The 17,836-nt window shown below is 36.3% G+C and overlaps 1 protein-coding gene across 1 annotated transcript in view; it reads right to left on the bottom strand.

Annotated features, from left to right (window-relative positions):
- Positions 1-17,836, bottom strand: part of cntn1 (contactin 1) — a 199,569-nt gene that overhangs the window by 37,117 nt on the left and 144,616 nt on the right. The window contains exons 6-14 of the mRNA XM_062982480.1: positions 12,870-12,996; positions 11,005-11,183; positions 9,103-9,198; positions 6,686-6,892; positions 5,716-5,812; positions 5,070-5,251; positions 3,959-4,083; positions 1,862-1,979; positions 490-640 (exon numbers count right to left, since the gene is read on the bottom strand). Of these exons, the coding sequence (XP_062838550.1) occupies positions 490-640; positions 1,862-1,979; positions 3,959-4,083; positions 5,070-5,251; positions 5,716-5,812; positions 6,686-6,892; positions 9,103-9,198; positions 11,005-11,183; positions 12,870-12,996 (1,282 nt within the window). The remainder of the gene's footprint in view (positions 1-489; positions 641-1,861; positions 1,980-3,958; positions 4,084-5,069; positions 5,252-5,715; positions 5,813-6,685; positions 6,893-9,102; positions 9,199-11,004; positions 11,184-12,869; positions 12,997-17,836) is intronic.

Below are 17,836 nucleotides of genomic sequence, written 5' to 3'. Positions count from 1 at the left end.
CTGCTGACCTTTCGGTCAGCAAGTTCAGCAGCTCGGCGGTTTAACCCACAGTGCCAACTGAGTCTCCAAAGGAATATTATCTGTGTAAAAATTAGCCTTCAAACACTTATATTTAAGTGTATTTTAAAGAAACATTTCATTGATATATCATAGTTACAAAAATATATTATTTTATCAGAAAAACCAACTCCAAAAAGAAATGGTTTGGAATGCCACTGCTGAATTATGGAGTTACCAGTGCGTCTGCACATAACAATTTCAAAAAGTAATTTGCTGATTCAGGCCACTACAATAACCTTCTTTATGTGTTATTTCCATGAAAGGCACCTTGGGTAAGGTTAGACTCTGCTAGACCATCCCCAGACATTTCATCCATCATCATTTCTCTGTTCTACCCCTACATAAGTCTTCATATTTGACAATTCCTGGTATGCTCTATTTTAAGCAGTGAATCACATATTATGTTGAACTGTAACTAGTAATACTGACCGAGTTGTATTTTTAAGAATATATGCCCCTTTGCTCCATGTGAGTTTTGGCCTGGGAGCAGCTCGCGGCTTGCACTCAATTATAGCTTGACCTCCTCGAGCAGCCAGAACTTCTTTCTTCATTGGGTAGTATTCAAAGGTTGGAGCTAAAACTGTAAAAAAAGACATGCATTGTTAGAAATGTATGCAGCTATAGATGACTTTACTAACACAAGCCTACATGCATAAAGTCAGAAGGATGTCCTATTGAGATTTTCTCACCTACTTCAGGAAGCCTATATGAGACTACAACTACATCTTTGACAAGGCAGAATTGAAGAAATTTGTTCTTCATTTAATAACTTCTTTTAATCCATGGAGGAGGTGAATAAACAAACACATTTGCAAACCCCTAAACCTCAAGACAAATATTTTGTGCTTAGATACTGAACACAGCACAAAAACTTCTGTCCATGAAAGCTATGGTGCATAGAAATTTGAGACCAGTCAGCATAATTAAATAAAAACTTGGTAAGTCATCTTCCTTGAAAATAAATTTTACTCATTTGGCATAATTTGATCTACTTCCTCCATGACAGCAACAACTTCAGTGAGATCAATGGCCAGTTTGGTCCCTGCTCAAAAAGAATGGAAAGAAATATTGGAAGCCATTTTGCTCTGACCACTGGCTTGCTATTACTTAATGGACAGAACAGGAACCTATAATATTTACTTTTCTAACATGCAAAATAGCCTAAATATAAGCAAATATGTTTTACAGCATATTTGCAAAGAATAAAAATAGTTCTGATTATAGTATTGATAATCTATCAATTAAATTGAGTAAATTTTGCACTTGTGTTTACTTTTAAATTACATACATTTACACAAGCCTTTCATATGATTTAAATGATAGCTTAGGTAATCATAACATAAAATCAAATATCACATACAAATGTAAAGCAGTGAAATCAAAAATATTTAAACATTATCATAGCACACACCATACATATCGGTTTAGCCTAAGAGTTAAATCAGACTGAATGTCTGGAAAAATAAAAATGGTTTTGTTGGGCATAAAAATAACATAACAAGGTAGCCAGATGGAGTCCCCCATAGATAGGGATTGAAGTATCAGGATGTCTGCATCAAGAACAGCCTTTATATATGTAACTATCTGCTATATTTCAGATAGCAGGAGCATTCAAAGGAGCTCCTTATAGGAAGGTCTTAGAAACTAGAAAGACACATATGGGATTATGTAGTCCTTTAGGTAACTAGTTCCAAAACATATAAGATTTTAGAGGTCCAAACAGGCACTTTAAAGCTAGTGGTGATTCATAACATTTTTATTAACAGTGGTTGGAGAGAATGCAAAATATTTTTTCACTAACCAATAACTTTTAGCTCAGCATTTGAATAAATCATTCCATGTATATTCTCTGCTACACATTGATACATGCCACTGTCTTCATTCTTCAGGCTAGAAAATCTCAAATCTCCCTTCCAGTACTAAAAAAAAAAAAGCACACGTAGAAAAATATTTTGAAGATTAAAAACATCTAAATTCCATTTATGTTTAGGCAGAACATTCCTAGGGTCATCTTAAGGCACACATAATATATCATTGTCTAATAAATTATATTGTGGAAATAAATCAGAGGACTTCAGTACTATCATCTTAGTTTCAGTTTTTAATAAATCAGATATTTCTCTGCCTGCAATTTGCCCATATAATAATCCCAGAGCAAAGAATGTGTTTAATGTGTTACCTGACATACCCATAACTATTCATAATAGCAAGAACATTGTTAAATGTTGTGTTTGACAAATGGTGGTGAATGAGTTACACTAAAATCACAGAGGAGGTGAGTGATTGATACAGCTCAAGTATATGCAATCTAAGGCCTCTTCATCTATTGATGAATTGTTTTAAAAATAAGAGCACATAGCTCATTATTACAGATGACTTGATCTGCATTCTATTTTTCTTCATTTCAGCATTTTCCCCCTCTGGAGGAGAATGTAAAGAGAGAAAAGTATCTGAGTTTGAGAAATACAAAATTCTTACAGCAATCAAAATTATTTGTTCTGTTCAGGATAATTATATGGCCTGAAAACGAAGTGTCACTTTTTGCAATTCAGCATTGTGATACAGTATGCAAATTTTCTGTCAGAAATGCTATGTAGTTTATCAAAACTATCATGCCCCATGAAAACCCTCACTGTTTACCCTTAGTTAAGCCCTTTTTAGTTAGAGGGATTAATATTTTATGTACAGTTTCTGGTGCGTCTAGACAGCCTCTCTGCATTTGAAGCCTCCACTACCCTGCCCCTTTAAGAATCCCTTGGGGTGGAGACTCAGGCAAGGCCATTATATATAATGAGACTTAAGCATCTGTGGATTTTGAAATCCACAGGGGATCCTGGTACTAAACCATAGCAGATTTCAGGGTCCCAAGTTATGTGCTCATATATGTGGCTTGGTTAGTTTTTGGAAGTTAAAATTAAATTAATACCTCTCGAGAGATTCTCAGAGAAATCACAAGATTTTAAAATGCTATGTATGAACTATGTGGCAAACCTTTATGAACAGGGAAATATACTCCACTACCAAAATGGGCTATTCTTTTGATATAATTTAATTTTAAGTGTTGGCATCTTCCAGTTCTACTGGTAAACAGCCTTTTCCCTCCTCCAGATTTGAAATACATGTATGTTATTTTAAACAATGCTATTTTTCAAATATTTTCTGGAATTTGAACAAGGTACTGGAGCCCCTGGTGGTATAATGGATTAAAACGCCGAGCTGCTGAACTTGGTGACCAAACGGTTGGTAGTTTGCATCCGGGGAATAGGGTGAGCTCCCGCTGTTAGCCCCAACTTTTTCCAACCTAGCAGATTGAACACATGCAAATGTGAGTAGATAAATAGGTACTACTCTGGCGGGAAGGTAACGGCACTCCATGCAGTCATGCCAGCCACATGACCTTAGAGGTGTCTATGGACAAAGCTGGCTCTTTGGCTTAGAAATGGAACTGAGCACCAACCCACAGAGTCGGACACGACTAGACTTAATGTGAGGGGAAAACCTTTACCTTTACCTTTTTTGCTGCATGCTAAAAATACAACTTTTACGAAATCAACATTAGCCTATGGATTCAGAAATGCTGATATTATAATGGAAATTACAAATTTTGCAAATCATATACGATGTTTGCTGGTATGTTTTAAACTACTCTGTCCAACAATGAAATAATTCCTAGCGTAAGAAAAGGTGAGGAGGTTAAGAGATAGCAATATAAAGACATCATGGTAATTTTCAATGATACAGCAGATGAAAATGTCTATTTCAAAACCAATCAGAAAACAATCCTGAATGTATGACACAAAGACACATTTTGACTAACATATTTTACATTGGGGATACTATTTAGCAAAAATTGGTCTCACATTCTTTGTTACTTCTAGAAAAAGTAATCTAAGCCTACCGGTATTCCGTCTTTCAGCCATCGGATTGTTGGAAGAGGTTTGGCTGCAGCTACACATGGCCAGTGGAACTCACTGCCTAAGTCTCTCTCCGTGTCATTAATGTGCTCCACCCATTCTGGATATGCTGAAAGGCATAAAAAATGCAACTCTTGTCTTTCACGCAAGCTTGAAATCAACTGTTTGCTTGTTTTCTTCTTTTGAACAAATTACTTATCCCTATCTTTTCCAATATAAGGAAGCTAATTTGTTTAAATTTACTTAGTCTTATTTGAACTATATTTTTACTTGGGATGTATTGACATATGGCCCTCCAGATAATCACTTACAATTCCTAACACGCATCCTCTTTCACTAATCCTGCCAGGACTGATGGGAACTGCAACAATATTGGAGGGCTACATGTTTTTCCTCCCTGATTTAAATAAACCACAGCTCTCTGAGTTCAGAACTGTGACCTAACTGTGATCTGTACTTTGCTTCAAAGCAGATGGTTCCCATCGTCTTTCTCAATATGTGTAGGAGGAAGGTATGGTGTGTGTGCAAACTCAAGGCCATTCACAGAAACCTTTGATTCACATTAAATTTCCACACATCATCCCTGTTCAGGTATTACTCACTGCACATACAGAAAAATGTAAGCTGGAGAGGACCTAGCATTACCATTTTCATAATTGCTTCCTTCACATGAAAAGTAGCATGTCTGAAAAGGAGAGGTTCCTGTTCAGATGGGGCTCTTCCCATACAATTTAAAAAAACAGATTGATCCCATATTTAATCTCCATCCAGCTAGAACTGAATTGGTGTTTTCTTTATTAAAAAGTGGGATAATATATGTATGTCATATTTTAGCTTATGGTAATATTTCTATATAACCTTTACTTTTACAGTTGACTGTATTCTTAATTGTCTTGTAGAGTAGTCACAAGATAAATACAAGACAATGTACCTGTTCTGAAAAGTTATACTGTTCATTAACACACGTTGCACTTAAAAGTTGGAACTGAAATGCAGTTTTTTAAAATTAAAAAATGATATAAGAAGCAATAGGCCTGAACTATTGAGATTTAAACGCAGTTTTCAGTGTTCACTGTGAGAAAGGAGTCTACCTACCTTGAACATAAACTTTTGCTGAATGCTTATCTTTTCCTCTATGATTTTCAGCTTCACATTCATAAGTCCCTTCATCTTCAAACTGAATATTGTAGATCCTGAGAACTGCACCAGACATGCTTATCTCTGCACTAGTTGGCATAGGTTCCAGATACTTATTCCATCTAATCTCAGGAACAGGGCTTTGGGAAAGAAAACAGTAGATATGTGAAAAGGGCACAGTAAATGCCAGTTGGTAGTCTTATGTCTTTCCCCCATCCTTTCTGACATGCTAACATCTTAACTCCACAAGGTTTATTTCTTCCAAGAAACTCTTTTAAATCAATCAGGTTGACTGATTTCCATTCTTGCTGAAGTCCCATTCTGAGGTCTGCTGCCTTAACTAGGATTTTCAATGGAGCAGGAAATTCATCCCATAGCACACTGTAGAATTGCACATCAAACACTACATATCGTATCATTTTATGACATAACTAATGCTCTAAGTGGGAGAAATGACAAGGCTGGGAGTACTTGGGCATCCCTAATTTTGTGTAGAAAAGCCAGGTTTAGCGTTGACTACTGATTGAGGCTTCCAGCTCCCAGCCCAATTAAAGTCTACTCAAACTTGTAGCCATGTGTGTAACTAAATTTAAAGGATACTTACTTTCCAAGTGCAAAACACTCCAGTGTCACATTTTGCCCTAAAAGTGCATATATGTCTTTGAATTTCACTCTGATATCTGGAAGATAGCCTTTTGAACCTATTGTGAAGGGATAAGTAAAGAAATAACCAGCTTATCATGCAATACATGATAAGGACATAATCATATGGTCTTCTGCATAATTACACCATGTTTACATCATAAATGGTTGGCAGGTTCATTTAAACAAATAAGTTCACTTTAAGTTGTTTGGCTTCTTGCATGGGATCAATGATTTCTAATGCGTTTTGAACAATTCGAAATCACATTCTTCAATATGGAGCTCTTCACATGGCCCTTTTGGGCCATGCCATTGCATGAAATAGAGGCATGTGAGGTGGCTCGTGGTGCCCACCACACCCTCTCTCATCCCCTCATCTCATGGAGGGGATGCGAGAGGGTGCTTTGGCACCCTTTTCCTCCCCTCATCAGATAGCAGCAAGAGTGGCAACGTACGTTGCCCTGCTGCTCTTTCTGCCATCACATGGCAAAAGGGGGGGAGGAAAGTGCAGGTAGCTCAGTCAGATCTACCCAAACTACACTTTCCTCCCTGTAGTGGAGGAGAAACCATCTTTTGGCACTTCTTCACTTGGGGGGAATGTGGGTGGGGTCTACCATGCGTCATGTAATAGTGAACGACAGGCCCCGTCCTTGCTACAATTAAAAATGGCAAAATGGGGCAAAAATGCCTTGTGTGAAGAGATTATATAACTCGTTCATATTAATATAACATAACATTAAACCTTCAAGTTATGACTTTATCCTGCTCACCAATTTAACTTTTGTCTAAATTGGTGCCATGTTGAGGGGAATTAAAAGTTTTGCCTCAGAGCTGAAGCCTAGTTTTTAAAATTCACAAAACTAAGAATTCTGCAATGAAAACAAAAGTGAACAGGACATCTCTTATACGACGTATCTTGGATAAATACTTACGATCTGCTTGAGGAATAAGTGGAATAAAACTGCTGAATACACTCTTAGTGATTGAATTGCTGGTCACAAAGCAAGAATAGTTCCCTTTGTCCGAGGCTTCAACTTTGGCAATGTAAAGATTACCATTTGACTGTGATACGTATCGTCGTTTATCCAAAGTAATGAATTCCGGGAAATCATTCAGAACCCAGCGATAACTCAGATCATCTGTAAAGAAAAAAACATTTAATTAAAACCATAAGAGAACATATCCTAAAAAGAGACAATAAGTGTTTCTTTTTTTTTTTTTAGGCTAAAGCTATTGGTTATTTTAGCAAATGTTTACTAAGCTGACTAAGAGATGGGAATCCACATGGTAAGCAGATTTCCTTTCAACTGACTAGCTAGAGATGCTAGTCAGTTGAAAGTTAAATTGAATATAAGAAGATCTTCATTGCCCTAACCCATGACATCATCATATACTGTATCACAGGAAAAAGAAAACTACCTTACACCAAGCCATGCATAATCCTTCTAGCTTAGTATTGCCTACACTGACTAGCAGCAACTTATTAAAACTGAAGGAAGTGATTGTACAAGGTTGTTTTTCATGCCTAACTGAAAAGGCTAGGGATCAATTATGAGACTTTTATATGCCATAGTAATCAACATTAGTCCTTAGATTAGGCAGAAAATTTCGAGTACATTATGTGTTTTCTAGTGGTGATATCTGCTACTCATGTTCAACAGTAAAGCCTGAGATGTAAAAGAAATTAAAATGTTTCCGAATAGATGAGTGGTTCTAGGGCAAAAATGGCACTGGGAAGCTGAAGGTGTGGCAGTGGACTGCTATTTCTTCATTTTAGTATAAATTGCTAGTTACTGCATCCTGTATGCAGAGGAATAATGGAATCACAACATATAACATCATAATTATATGAATTAACTTTTATGATCAAGCCATGCACCTCTCCCCAACAAAGAAATGTCCGAGGACCTGGAGAGCAGGACAGTGAATGGTGGTGCATCTAGCCCTTTCCCATTGACAAGGCACAATGTGATAGCCACATGTGTCAGGACCCGACAGGGGTCCCTGCCACTGCTTGTCCCACTGTGCCCCATTATTAGAAGAGATCTTGAGGCAACAATGCTCATTGCTCTGATCTTGGAAGTGCTTTTGATAAGGGGAAGGCTGCATGGCTACAAAGGCAGGATTTTGCTGGTACTATGAGAACACATAAGTAGAATAAACTGGCAACTGTACCCGGAGGATGTTTTCCTCAGCTGCCCCTAGACCAGCGGTTCTCAACCTGTGGATCCCCAGATGTTTTGGCCTTCAACTCCCAGAAATTCTAACAGTTGGTAAACTGGCAAGGATTTCTAGGAGTTATAGGCCAAAACACCTGGGGACCCACAGGTTGAGAACTACTGCCCTGTGGAATTGCTTGTTAGTAGAGATTCAACAATTAAACGAGCTGTCAAGATATCACAATTAAAGTATTATCTCTTCCTGCAAGCCTACCCAATCAATTTTAAACTATGCATTTTACATTTACATTGTATTAATATTGGTGTTTAAATCTTTACTCTGAGTTTTTAAATACATGTATTTTATGGTCCTTTGTTTAATCTACATATTCTAACTATGTTGTATCCCACCTCAAGCCATATTAATAATATTATGTCATTGTAGATATTCATCCAATGTAGGCTCTTGGCCAATAGATATAATTCATTACTTCTATATCAAATGGAATAAACAGTATATCAAATGGAATAAACCTTTGCTAGCTGCCTCTTTTTTAGGGAGCAAATTCAGAGTATTTGACTTTTTCTTTACATCTAAGCACTGAGGAGGCTCTGAACTCAACATAAAATACGTGCAGGGGTTGTGAGACATCTTATGGAGCTCTTCTTGATAAATTGTCCCATTGTACTTTTTGAAGCCAAATAATGATGTCGATCGCAATAATGGTACTAGCTGCTCTCTACACTCTTCTAACTCCATTCCCCATGAGAGGAATTGTACTACTTCATGTGTAAAATATATTCTTTCATAGGCTAATGTTTTCTTTATATCAGAAGATGATACTAAGTGAATTCCATTTATGCTTGAAAAGATTGTTTACCATTTGTGGGAATACAAAATTGTAAATACAAAGTTCATTCATTTATATGTGAAGTTACATGTAATGTTCATAAAGCTTAATCAATGAAAGCTTTTAAAACAACCAGGCACAGTTAGTATAAAGAAAACCAGCTACTCTCTAAAGAAATAAAAAAATCTCAAGCGGAGAAGTTGATCGGCACGTCTCATATTACAGGGTTTAAGCAGCTTACGAAGCTTATACAGTCATATTCAAAGTTAATGATTTTGTAATCATGTTATTTTCTGTCCTGTCCTTCCAACAAAAGCTGAAACATGTGGATTTAATTACCTGGATAATGAGGTGGAGGGTTACAGAGAAGGACAGCACCCACGCCTTCCTTTACTTTTACCGGATGTCTCTCTTCAGGTGTAAAAGGGTAGAGATCTATTTGAGAGAAGTTACATGTGTTATATAATCATGTTATAACATGCAACTACTCTTACAGAAATAAATAATATATCAAAAAGCTATTCAAAAGTAATTCACAGTGAGATGAACAGATAGACAACAATATATTGGTTGTTTGTTCTTAATAATCATTTTTCATTTCCCTTTCAAAACAATATGATGAGCTACCTAATTAGTCTTCAACTTATTTCTCTCATTCCAATATCAAACAGAAAGGATAACTACACATTTCTAAGGGATTATTTTTCATGTACTCATGTCATCACAAACAATGGGAAATTAAGCCTTCATATTTGAAGGGGAAGAAAGTTACTCTTAAGATTTTCTGAGAACAGGATGCATGCAAGAGATAAAAGAAGAACAATTTGCAGGGATGGTAAATATAGTCCAAATGGAACACAGCAGTCATGTTAGCTCATTGCAGCAAAAATAGAAGAAAGGGTGGGGGAAGAAAAAATAAAAATGTTAGAGCCTCTTTAATACTACATGGTTTTATTTTTGCATGGAGATATAACCCTATTTCTGTATGAGTTTGAAAAAGTGGGCTTATATCCATGAATGCTAATTAAAATTAAAAACTAATTGGTCTTAAATCTGCTATTTTCCTTTTGCTCTCTTTTCCATCTTTTTGTGACTTAATACTAGTAAGACAGGAGCCCTCAGGTTGGAACTGTGAGGTCAGCCAAGATAGAGGTTCCATTGCAATAGCAAAGTAAAATGTAAGTCAGGATTCAAAGATAAGAGGGCTGGGCTGTGGCGCAGCTGGTTAGTAGCCAGATGCAATAAATCACTACTGACTGAGAGGTCATGAGTTCGAAGCTAGCCCGCATCGCCGTGAGTGCCAGACCATTAAAACTAGCCCAGCTCGTTGTTGACCTAAGCAACCCGAAAGATAGTTGCATCTATCAAGTAGGAAAATTTAGGTACCATTTATATGGGGAGGCTAATTTAACTGATTTACAACACCATAAAATTGTCCAGCAGCATGCAGAAAGGAATGAGGAAGCAATCCATCAAGGACTCAATGTCACAATGGATGATGAAGCAGCAGCTCCCCCTGTGGCCAGAATCGAGCATACCCTCATGAAGCCTGGAAGCTGGAAAATGTTAAATTGCTTCTGTGTCTTCATCTCTGTCTCTGTCTGTATGTCTAATGGCATTGAATGTTTGCCATGTATGTGTACATCGTGATCTGCCCTGAGTCCCCTTCGGGGTGAGAAGGGCGGAATATAAATACGTAAATAAATAAATAAATAAATAAGAGGTACACTTCACACTATAATAAATGCCAAAATGCTTTATCCTGTTTCCAAAAACTATTTTATTTTGACCTTCAAAGAACATGCTTGAGAAAATGGATACTATTTTACTAACTATCTCTGATGGTCTTTGACACACTTATACAAGTCTGCCAAGATAAAATCCATAGTGCTTCTCCTGAATTTTTCTATTTGGAAATGTGAGGATCATGAAGGACTCACCAAAAGACATGCCAATATAGTCTAAAATATATTATGTGGAACTGCTAGTCCTCATGTTAAGTAGATACATGTGCCAATAATAACTGTATCTGCTTTAAAATCCCTTGAAAGAGTTGTATTAGATATATTTATTTTTGGATATATAATTGTATCTCATATAGCATTTATATATACATTTAAGAACACATGGTAGCTGTACTATATGACAAATAAACCAGTGCCATAGAAATTGAGTTTAAAAAACAACAAGTAGAAAATGGTTTACATGTTTTCATTTGTTAAAAAGGAAAATGCAACTTACACCCAAAATTCAGAGTTGCTTCTCGGCTCCTTATAGTTCCATGTACATTGTATGCTATGCAAACATATTTTCCTTCATCTCTTGATTTTTCAGGATTATTGATTTCCAGGTTACCTCCTACCATAATATGGTGCTCCTTGGCCATTTTAATATCAATATCCCAGTTGTTATGCTGCCACCTATAAAATACAGATTTAATTTTTACTAAACAGTAAACATATAGGCAGACCTACTTAATAACACATTATGAGCCCATATATCTGTTCATGTACTTTGAATAGGATACAGATACATTGGTAAGAAGGACTCCAACACCAATGTCCTTTCACAAATCCTGCATGTCTGACCATTCTGTGTTTAATAGCAAGATCTGCAGAAGACTTTTACTTATATTTCAAGGCTGTGAACATGCACTGCTTAATGAGGAAAGCATGGATGCTGATGTGAAAGAATAAGTACCCAAACTCTCATCATTAGGATCCCAGATTTTTATTTGATTACAGCTTTTGCAACTTTGACAGAATGAATACATTTGTTTTTCAGCATTTGTGATAGTGTTGACTATTTCATGCAACCTTGTAAGTCAGTGGAACACACTCTTTAAATTTCACCCTTTCTGCTCCCTCTCCTAGCTAAAAAGGTGAATTCCCTCACTTGGAGCATACAGGAGCAGCATTTCATTTTTCAAACAGTTTTCAGGGCCAGCTTGCACTGTTTAACATGTAAAATAGCCCATTTCCTAAAATGGGAAGTAGATCTCCAGTCCACTTCCAGAAGTCTTTGTCTTTTAGCAGTCCATGAGAATTGCAGAGCAGAAAAATACCACTGTACCCACTGTAGTTGCTCACTTCTTCTGTAGAAGCCCAGTTTGGGGTCAGCAACTGCTGATCTGCAACTGCATAGATAATTGAATTCACCAATTGTATACTTGTCAGCTGAGAGATGATGACCTAGTGTGGCTTGATCTTGATATTATTGAAAGAGAATGAACACCAGAAAGAACATGCCCTAAAACACACATCTGGTCTGATATTCTGTATTGCCATATGTTGGTGCTCTCCCCTTTACACTGATGTGGTGTTGAAAAGCTCAAAATATAATTTTGACCACCAGGGGGAGTTTCCATTTCATACCCAACCTTTTCCATACAAGACGCTAATTAAATTTTAATACGTATATCTCTGAGAAGGATCAGCGCCAGAGATTTGTCAGAGACTCAAAACAGGTTTTCAGTCAGACACAAACATAAAGGAAGGTAGAGCCATATATAGTTTGCAAAATGAAAAAAAATCACAATAAAACTATATAGAATATTAGATAGAATGATGAAACCTTATGGGAATAGAACACATTTGTATATTCTTGATGAATATCCAGAAATTTAATGCATCTTCTGGAACAAGTATACGCTCTTCTTATAGAATAGAGCGATGTCCAGAACTGAGAGAGAGGTAAGGTTAAACATAGCAGAATATGATTGAGGGTGGGGGTGTTTGCATATGAATGCAAATTGATTTCTATATATACAGTCTTATATACTCATTAAAAATCAGACAAAGAGCTTTAAAGTCATAGTGCAATTTCCCTTCACTCCTCCCCATGATCCCTCAGCTTCCCAATCTATAGTTGTTATCCCATGAGAAACTGAGTGATTCAGACTGGCTCAAGGCAACATTACACATTTTCCAATCCTAGTGCCAAAATCCAGAAGTTTAACTTCTAAAATACAGTGGGTTTTTGAGTTATTAAGTCACCAATAATTTCATTTGTCTAGTGTAACTGAGATAAACAGTTATATTTAGTTCTCCAGTACTAAATTGAACTACTATTCATATACATTTACATACAGATATACATTAACATACTTGTAAGTTGGAGTAGGGATTCCTCGGGCTCTACAATTCATAGTAACTCTTCCTTCTGGAGATTCTTCTGGGTAGACTGTATCAATAGGCTGTTCTTCAAAAATTGGCCCATATCCTTTTTGTTCATCTGCAAATAATTTGAAATGCATTTATTTATTTATTTATTTATTTATTTATTATACATACATATATGCCATGCACTGAAAACACTGTTTTAGTGTGTGGAATTTAAAGGGCTATAAATTATTTTCTGTCACCATAATGGAACATTATGTCAACAATTTAAATGCTATTGATGTCTATTTTCCACATTATTATCTTGTCAATGTATTTCTGATCAGAAAAGAATAAATCTTATGTGACAAGTACCTGGCTTTCTACTGATGCTGTTAATAATCAAACTGAAAACCTACTGGATACATTTGTGACATTTGTGTGCTTGGAAGATACAGATGACAAAATTTCTCCAACAAGCAGCCTTACGAGATGGAAATGACATCTGATATCCTTTAGCTCAAGCCATTATAAACAGCACAAATGAAATCAAAAGTTTAGCTTCACTGACAATTCACTTCATTACCACATTCTGGAACTAAACAGCCACCTGGTTATTTTGCTAAGTAGGGGCGCTTCCAGACAGGCATTTATCCCAGGAACATTTGTGTTTAAAAAACACAAATGTTCCTGGATGCCTGTCCATACACACCCCAGAAAGCCCGTGGTTTCTGGAGTGGGTGTCCAGATGTTCTCCCATAACCTTCTGGGAGAACACCTGGACACTGTCACCCCCTCCCCAAAAGCTCCCCAAACCACTTTGAAAAGTAAGAAAAAACTTAACTTGCCTCCATTAGTGGTCTGACAGCTCTCCTGGCTCATATTAATGTTGTGCCAGGAGAGTGTGTGTGGGGGGGGGGGGGGAGCGATTGGCCCTTTACTCCTTTTCTACCACAGATCCTGCCAAGTGTCATCACATGATGTAGGTAGTGCCCCCACCCCTTTGATGGCCGAAAAGTAAATCAAGTTCTGAATAGCTCCGATGGAGCTACGCACAGTTTTGGGCCTTTACCCCCATCTGATTAGGGGAAACAGCAATGAGGTCCCAGATATGTAGGACTTTAAATATCAAAACCAGCACCTCGAATTGCCTTAAACATATGAGTAAATAATTGTTCTACTCAAAAAAATCAATGGGACCATTTTGGAAAGAGAATGTAAATCGAAATGGCTCGGGGTGGGGGGGGCACAGAGGTGAAAAGAAACAGTATACTATATATATATATATATATATATATATATATATATATATATATATATATATATATATTCTATAGTTGATGTAATGAATTAAGAGTGAAATATAAGAGTATTGGAGGTATTGATGTATGGATGTATTTTAAGAAAACTAATAAAAAAATCAATGGGACCTAAAATTCAACATTGTAGTCATGTACTCATGCAAACAAAATAAATAGAACTAGAAGATACTGCTTTTATGATTATTTTTCTTACTCACACCTGAATATAATATGAGCATAACTTGACATAGCAAATTTCTTGAAAGCCTGTGGCTTCACTGTTTTAGTGGGACCAATAAATATTCTCTAGTAGCTACAGAATTATGTTTTTGTATTTAAGGAAGGGCAGCACAAAGATGATTTGTTCCATGAGGTTTTTTTTTAAAAAAAGATTAACATTTGTGATAAGATTAACATTCTCGATATTTACGTCATAGAAAATTCCCCTGATCATAGCAGACAAGCTTCAAATAGAAGCAACTTCTAAGTCATTTAAAAAAACTCAGCTCACCTGAGGAAAAGCTTGATCTCTACTTACTAGATTTTCTATATTTGAATATTTCGGATGGATTGTAAAAAAGTTGAAGTTCCGAGTACTAGTGAAATATATTTTCTGACAATTTTAAAACCCTGAAAGCAGCCTTTGATTGCACATTTCTAAGTCAGCTACATAAGTATTTGAATTACAATTGCAGATGTAACCTTTGGTGAGATCTGATGAATTCTCTGGTGTAGTAGACTTTTGATCAGTTTCTAGTACTGAATATATTTAGATCTGTAGGTCTTTAAAAACCCACTGAGGTATGACTGTACTATGAAGTAGTCTTTCTCTATGTACTCAATTTGGGCAAGTAGCACTGTGAGTCTCAGAGGAAGGCAACGGCAACATACCTTTCTGAACAAATTTTGCCAAGGTAGTAGGCTCACCTTAGCAATGTAACCTATCACATGGAGTTTCATTGTCAACATTTGTTTAGAGGTAGTTTGCCACTGTCTTCCTCTTATGTTGTAGTGTATATTGTATATTATTACTTATTGTATTGTTTAATTGCTCTATGTTATGTTGTATTTATACTTGTTATATTGTTTGCTCTGGGCATGGCCCCATGTAAGCCGCCCCGAGTCCCCGTTGGGGAGATGGTGGCGGGGTATAAATAAAGTTTTATTATTATTATTATTATTATTATTATTATTATTATTATTATTATGTCTAGCAAGTGTGATTTGGTCATGGTCACCTAGTGACTAAGAAAGATTTGAATCCTGATCTCCAGAGTCTTTGTCCAAGACTCAGATCTCTTCACCGTGCTAGCTTTCCCATAATACTATTAATAATGCTTACAAATAGAATAAATAATTATCTACTGGCTGCAGCAACTAAAACACTTTTACACACTTTTACATCTTCCCACCCTCTCCTTCCATCCTTTTCTGCTTAATTTCCTTGCTGCTTGTCCTCTCTCAGTCCCCAGCAGCAATATTGTCAGTGCCACTAAATGTTTTCATCCCTCTTTACATCCCCTCTTGCTTGACTCTCTCCTTTACATTCTCCTAGCTTAAACCATTTCAAACAGATCTCTGCTTTAAATCCCTTTTTTAAACCCTCTTTCACAAAAGACTTGTCAATCTCTCCAAATGCTCCCACTACTTCTTCCTTTTCATGAAAAAGTAACAGATAATATTTTTTTTTTAAAAATGTATTTTACAAAAGTGCAACCTCCAGGTTGCCCCACATTCCTGAATGTGGTAGCCCCCAGTCCTGCTGCAGTTGCCATCTCTGATATAAAGTAACAAAGAAATGCAGGAAACAATTAAGTCAATTACAGCAATGATGGGAGAAATGCTTAAAACTCAAGACATTGCTATTCTCCCTGGGTTATAAGCAGGGCATATGGGCCTAACATTCTTTATGCTTCCCCTTCTGGCAATTACAAGTCAAGGAAGGCAACAAACTAAACGTGATACTATTCAAAATGATTTTATCCTTTTTATTCTGGAAAAGCAAAATAAAAAAGCAAAAAAATACAATAATTAAACAGTGACCTTCAAAGATCATTCAATCAGCATCTAAAATTTTAAGTGATCAACACAGCCACCACAAGTTATATACCATTTGACCTTTCTTCCAGATGACAATGTCAAAATTATGGTGCCAGAAAAATAATGTCACACTGGAGAGAAGCAGAAAAGCCTCACTCTTTTAAAATCACTTTGATTTGAATCAATTTATTTCATCATTTGCCAAATTACTGTCTGCATGTTTCTAATTTACTGACAAAGATCAATTTTATCCACAAATAAAAGCTGTTCTTGGAAATAAAGTAATGAATTGCTATTTCATAAACATATGTGTGATAAGCCTTAGCAAAAAATATGTTTCTTCAACATCTGCAAAATGGTAGAATATTTCAAAAAGATTCGGGTAGAGTATTGTATCAAATCTTTGCAACAATCCAAAGCAACATGTGAGGGGACAGCCAAACCTTATTTAACCTGTGATCCCAACCCCATCACATCCTGCATTATGGTGCCTAGTACCAAACACAAAGCCTTATATTCTCTGTCCATGGAGGCCACCAGGGACCTCTTCACACTGGGTATTTTTGCCCTGCTTTGCCATTTTTAATCACGACAAGGACGGGGTCTGCCGTGCGACATCACAAATAATGGTCTTAAGTCACTATGGATACACAAAGTCTTAGAGTAATATTAGCTACCTGGTGGGGAGCATGAGCAGGGAGGAGTTTATTCAGTAATGCCTCTTGTGTGCTAGCCACAAGCAACTGATTGGCTGCTATGTAAACAGACTGTTGAACTACTTTTTTCTTATCTCTTTCTTGCATCTCATGAATGTTAATTATGTGGATAGGCCAATACTGATGTACCTACATTTTGAGTATCGTTCTTTTTTAAATCATATTGCACACTATTTCTAGAACTGTGCATTCCTTAAAAATAGAGATCCTCAGCCTTAATATCATGGCCAATGACATTAAATTAAAAAGTAAAACAGTATTTTTAAAAATCCTACAATGTTAATTTCTTTTTGCAAAATCAACAATTATACTACAACACTTGAAAGTCCAATACACTTTTAAAAACATGAACTTTTATGGACTGTAGTTTGCTTCATCCAATCTGAGATCCTTAACATTTATAGCACCCTTTCCAAGTTCTCAGTACTGTATGCCATTTAATTTATTTTGCTACTCATTTTTCCTATTAAATTTGTTTTGTCCACTTATCTACATTTCTCTGCCAGAAAGTGATGTGAAACATGCTTTCGAAAAATGCTTGCTGGTAACTAAAACCTTTGGAAACTATGGAAACAGTTCCTGAATCCTATACAGAGGACCTTTCAAGTAAACCTCTTTACACTCTTAGACACTACATCGCAGTGATTAGGAGGATGTTTGCCTCTCAAATGAAGCAGCACTTAAATTAGGTCACCTTAATTGAATGAATAAAAACAATGTTCTGAGTAACAGTTTCCTTTTAGTGGCTTTTTGGGTTTCATGTGGTCTTTATTCTCTTGAATCAACACTGCAATCATATTATATTCAGTAATGAAGAAAAAAAGGAAAGCTAATGGATTTTTAGGAAGAAAGCAATTCATAAGAAATTAATTTTTATTTTCAGCCAATTGCATGAATTTTGCAAAAGCTTCAAAAA

Source organism: Anolis carolinensis, chromosome 5 (genome assembly GCF_035594765.1).
Source record: "Anolis carolinensis isolate JA03-04 chromosome 5, rAnoCar3.1.pri, whole genome shotgun sequence".
Taxonomy (NCBI): domain Eukaryota; kingdom Metazoa; phylum Chordata; class Lepidosauria; order Squamata; family Dactyloidae; genus Anolis; species Anolis carolinensis.
This window is presented reverse-complemented; position numbering and strand designations above follow the sequence as displayed.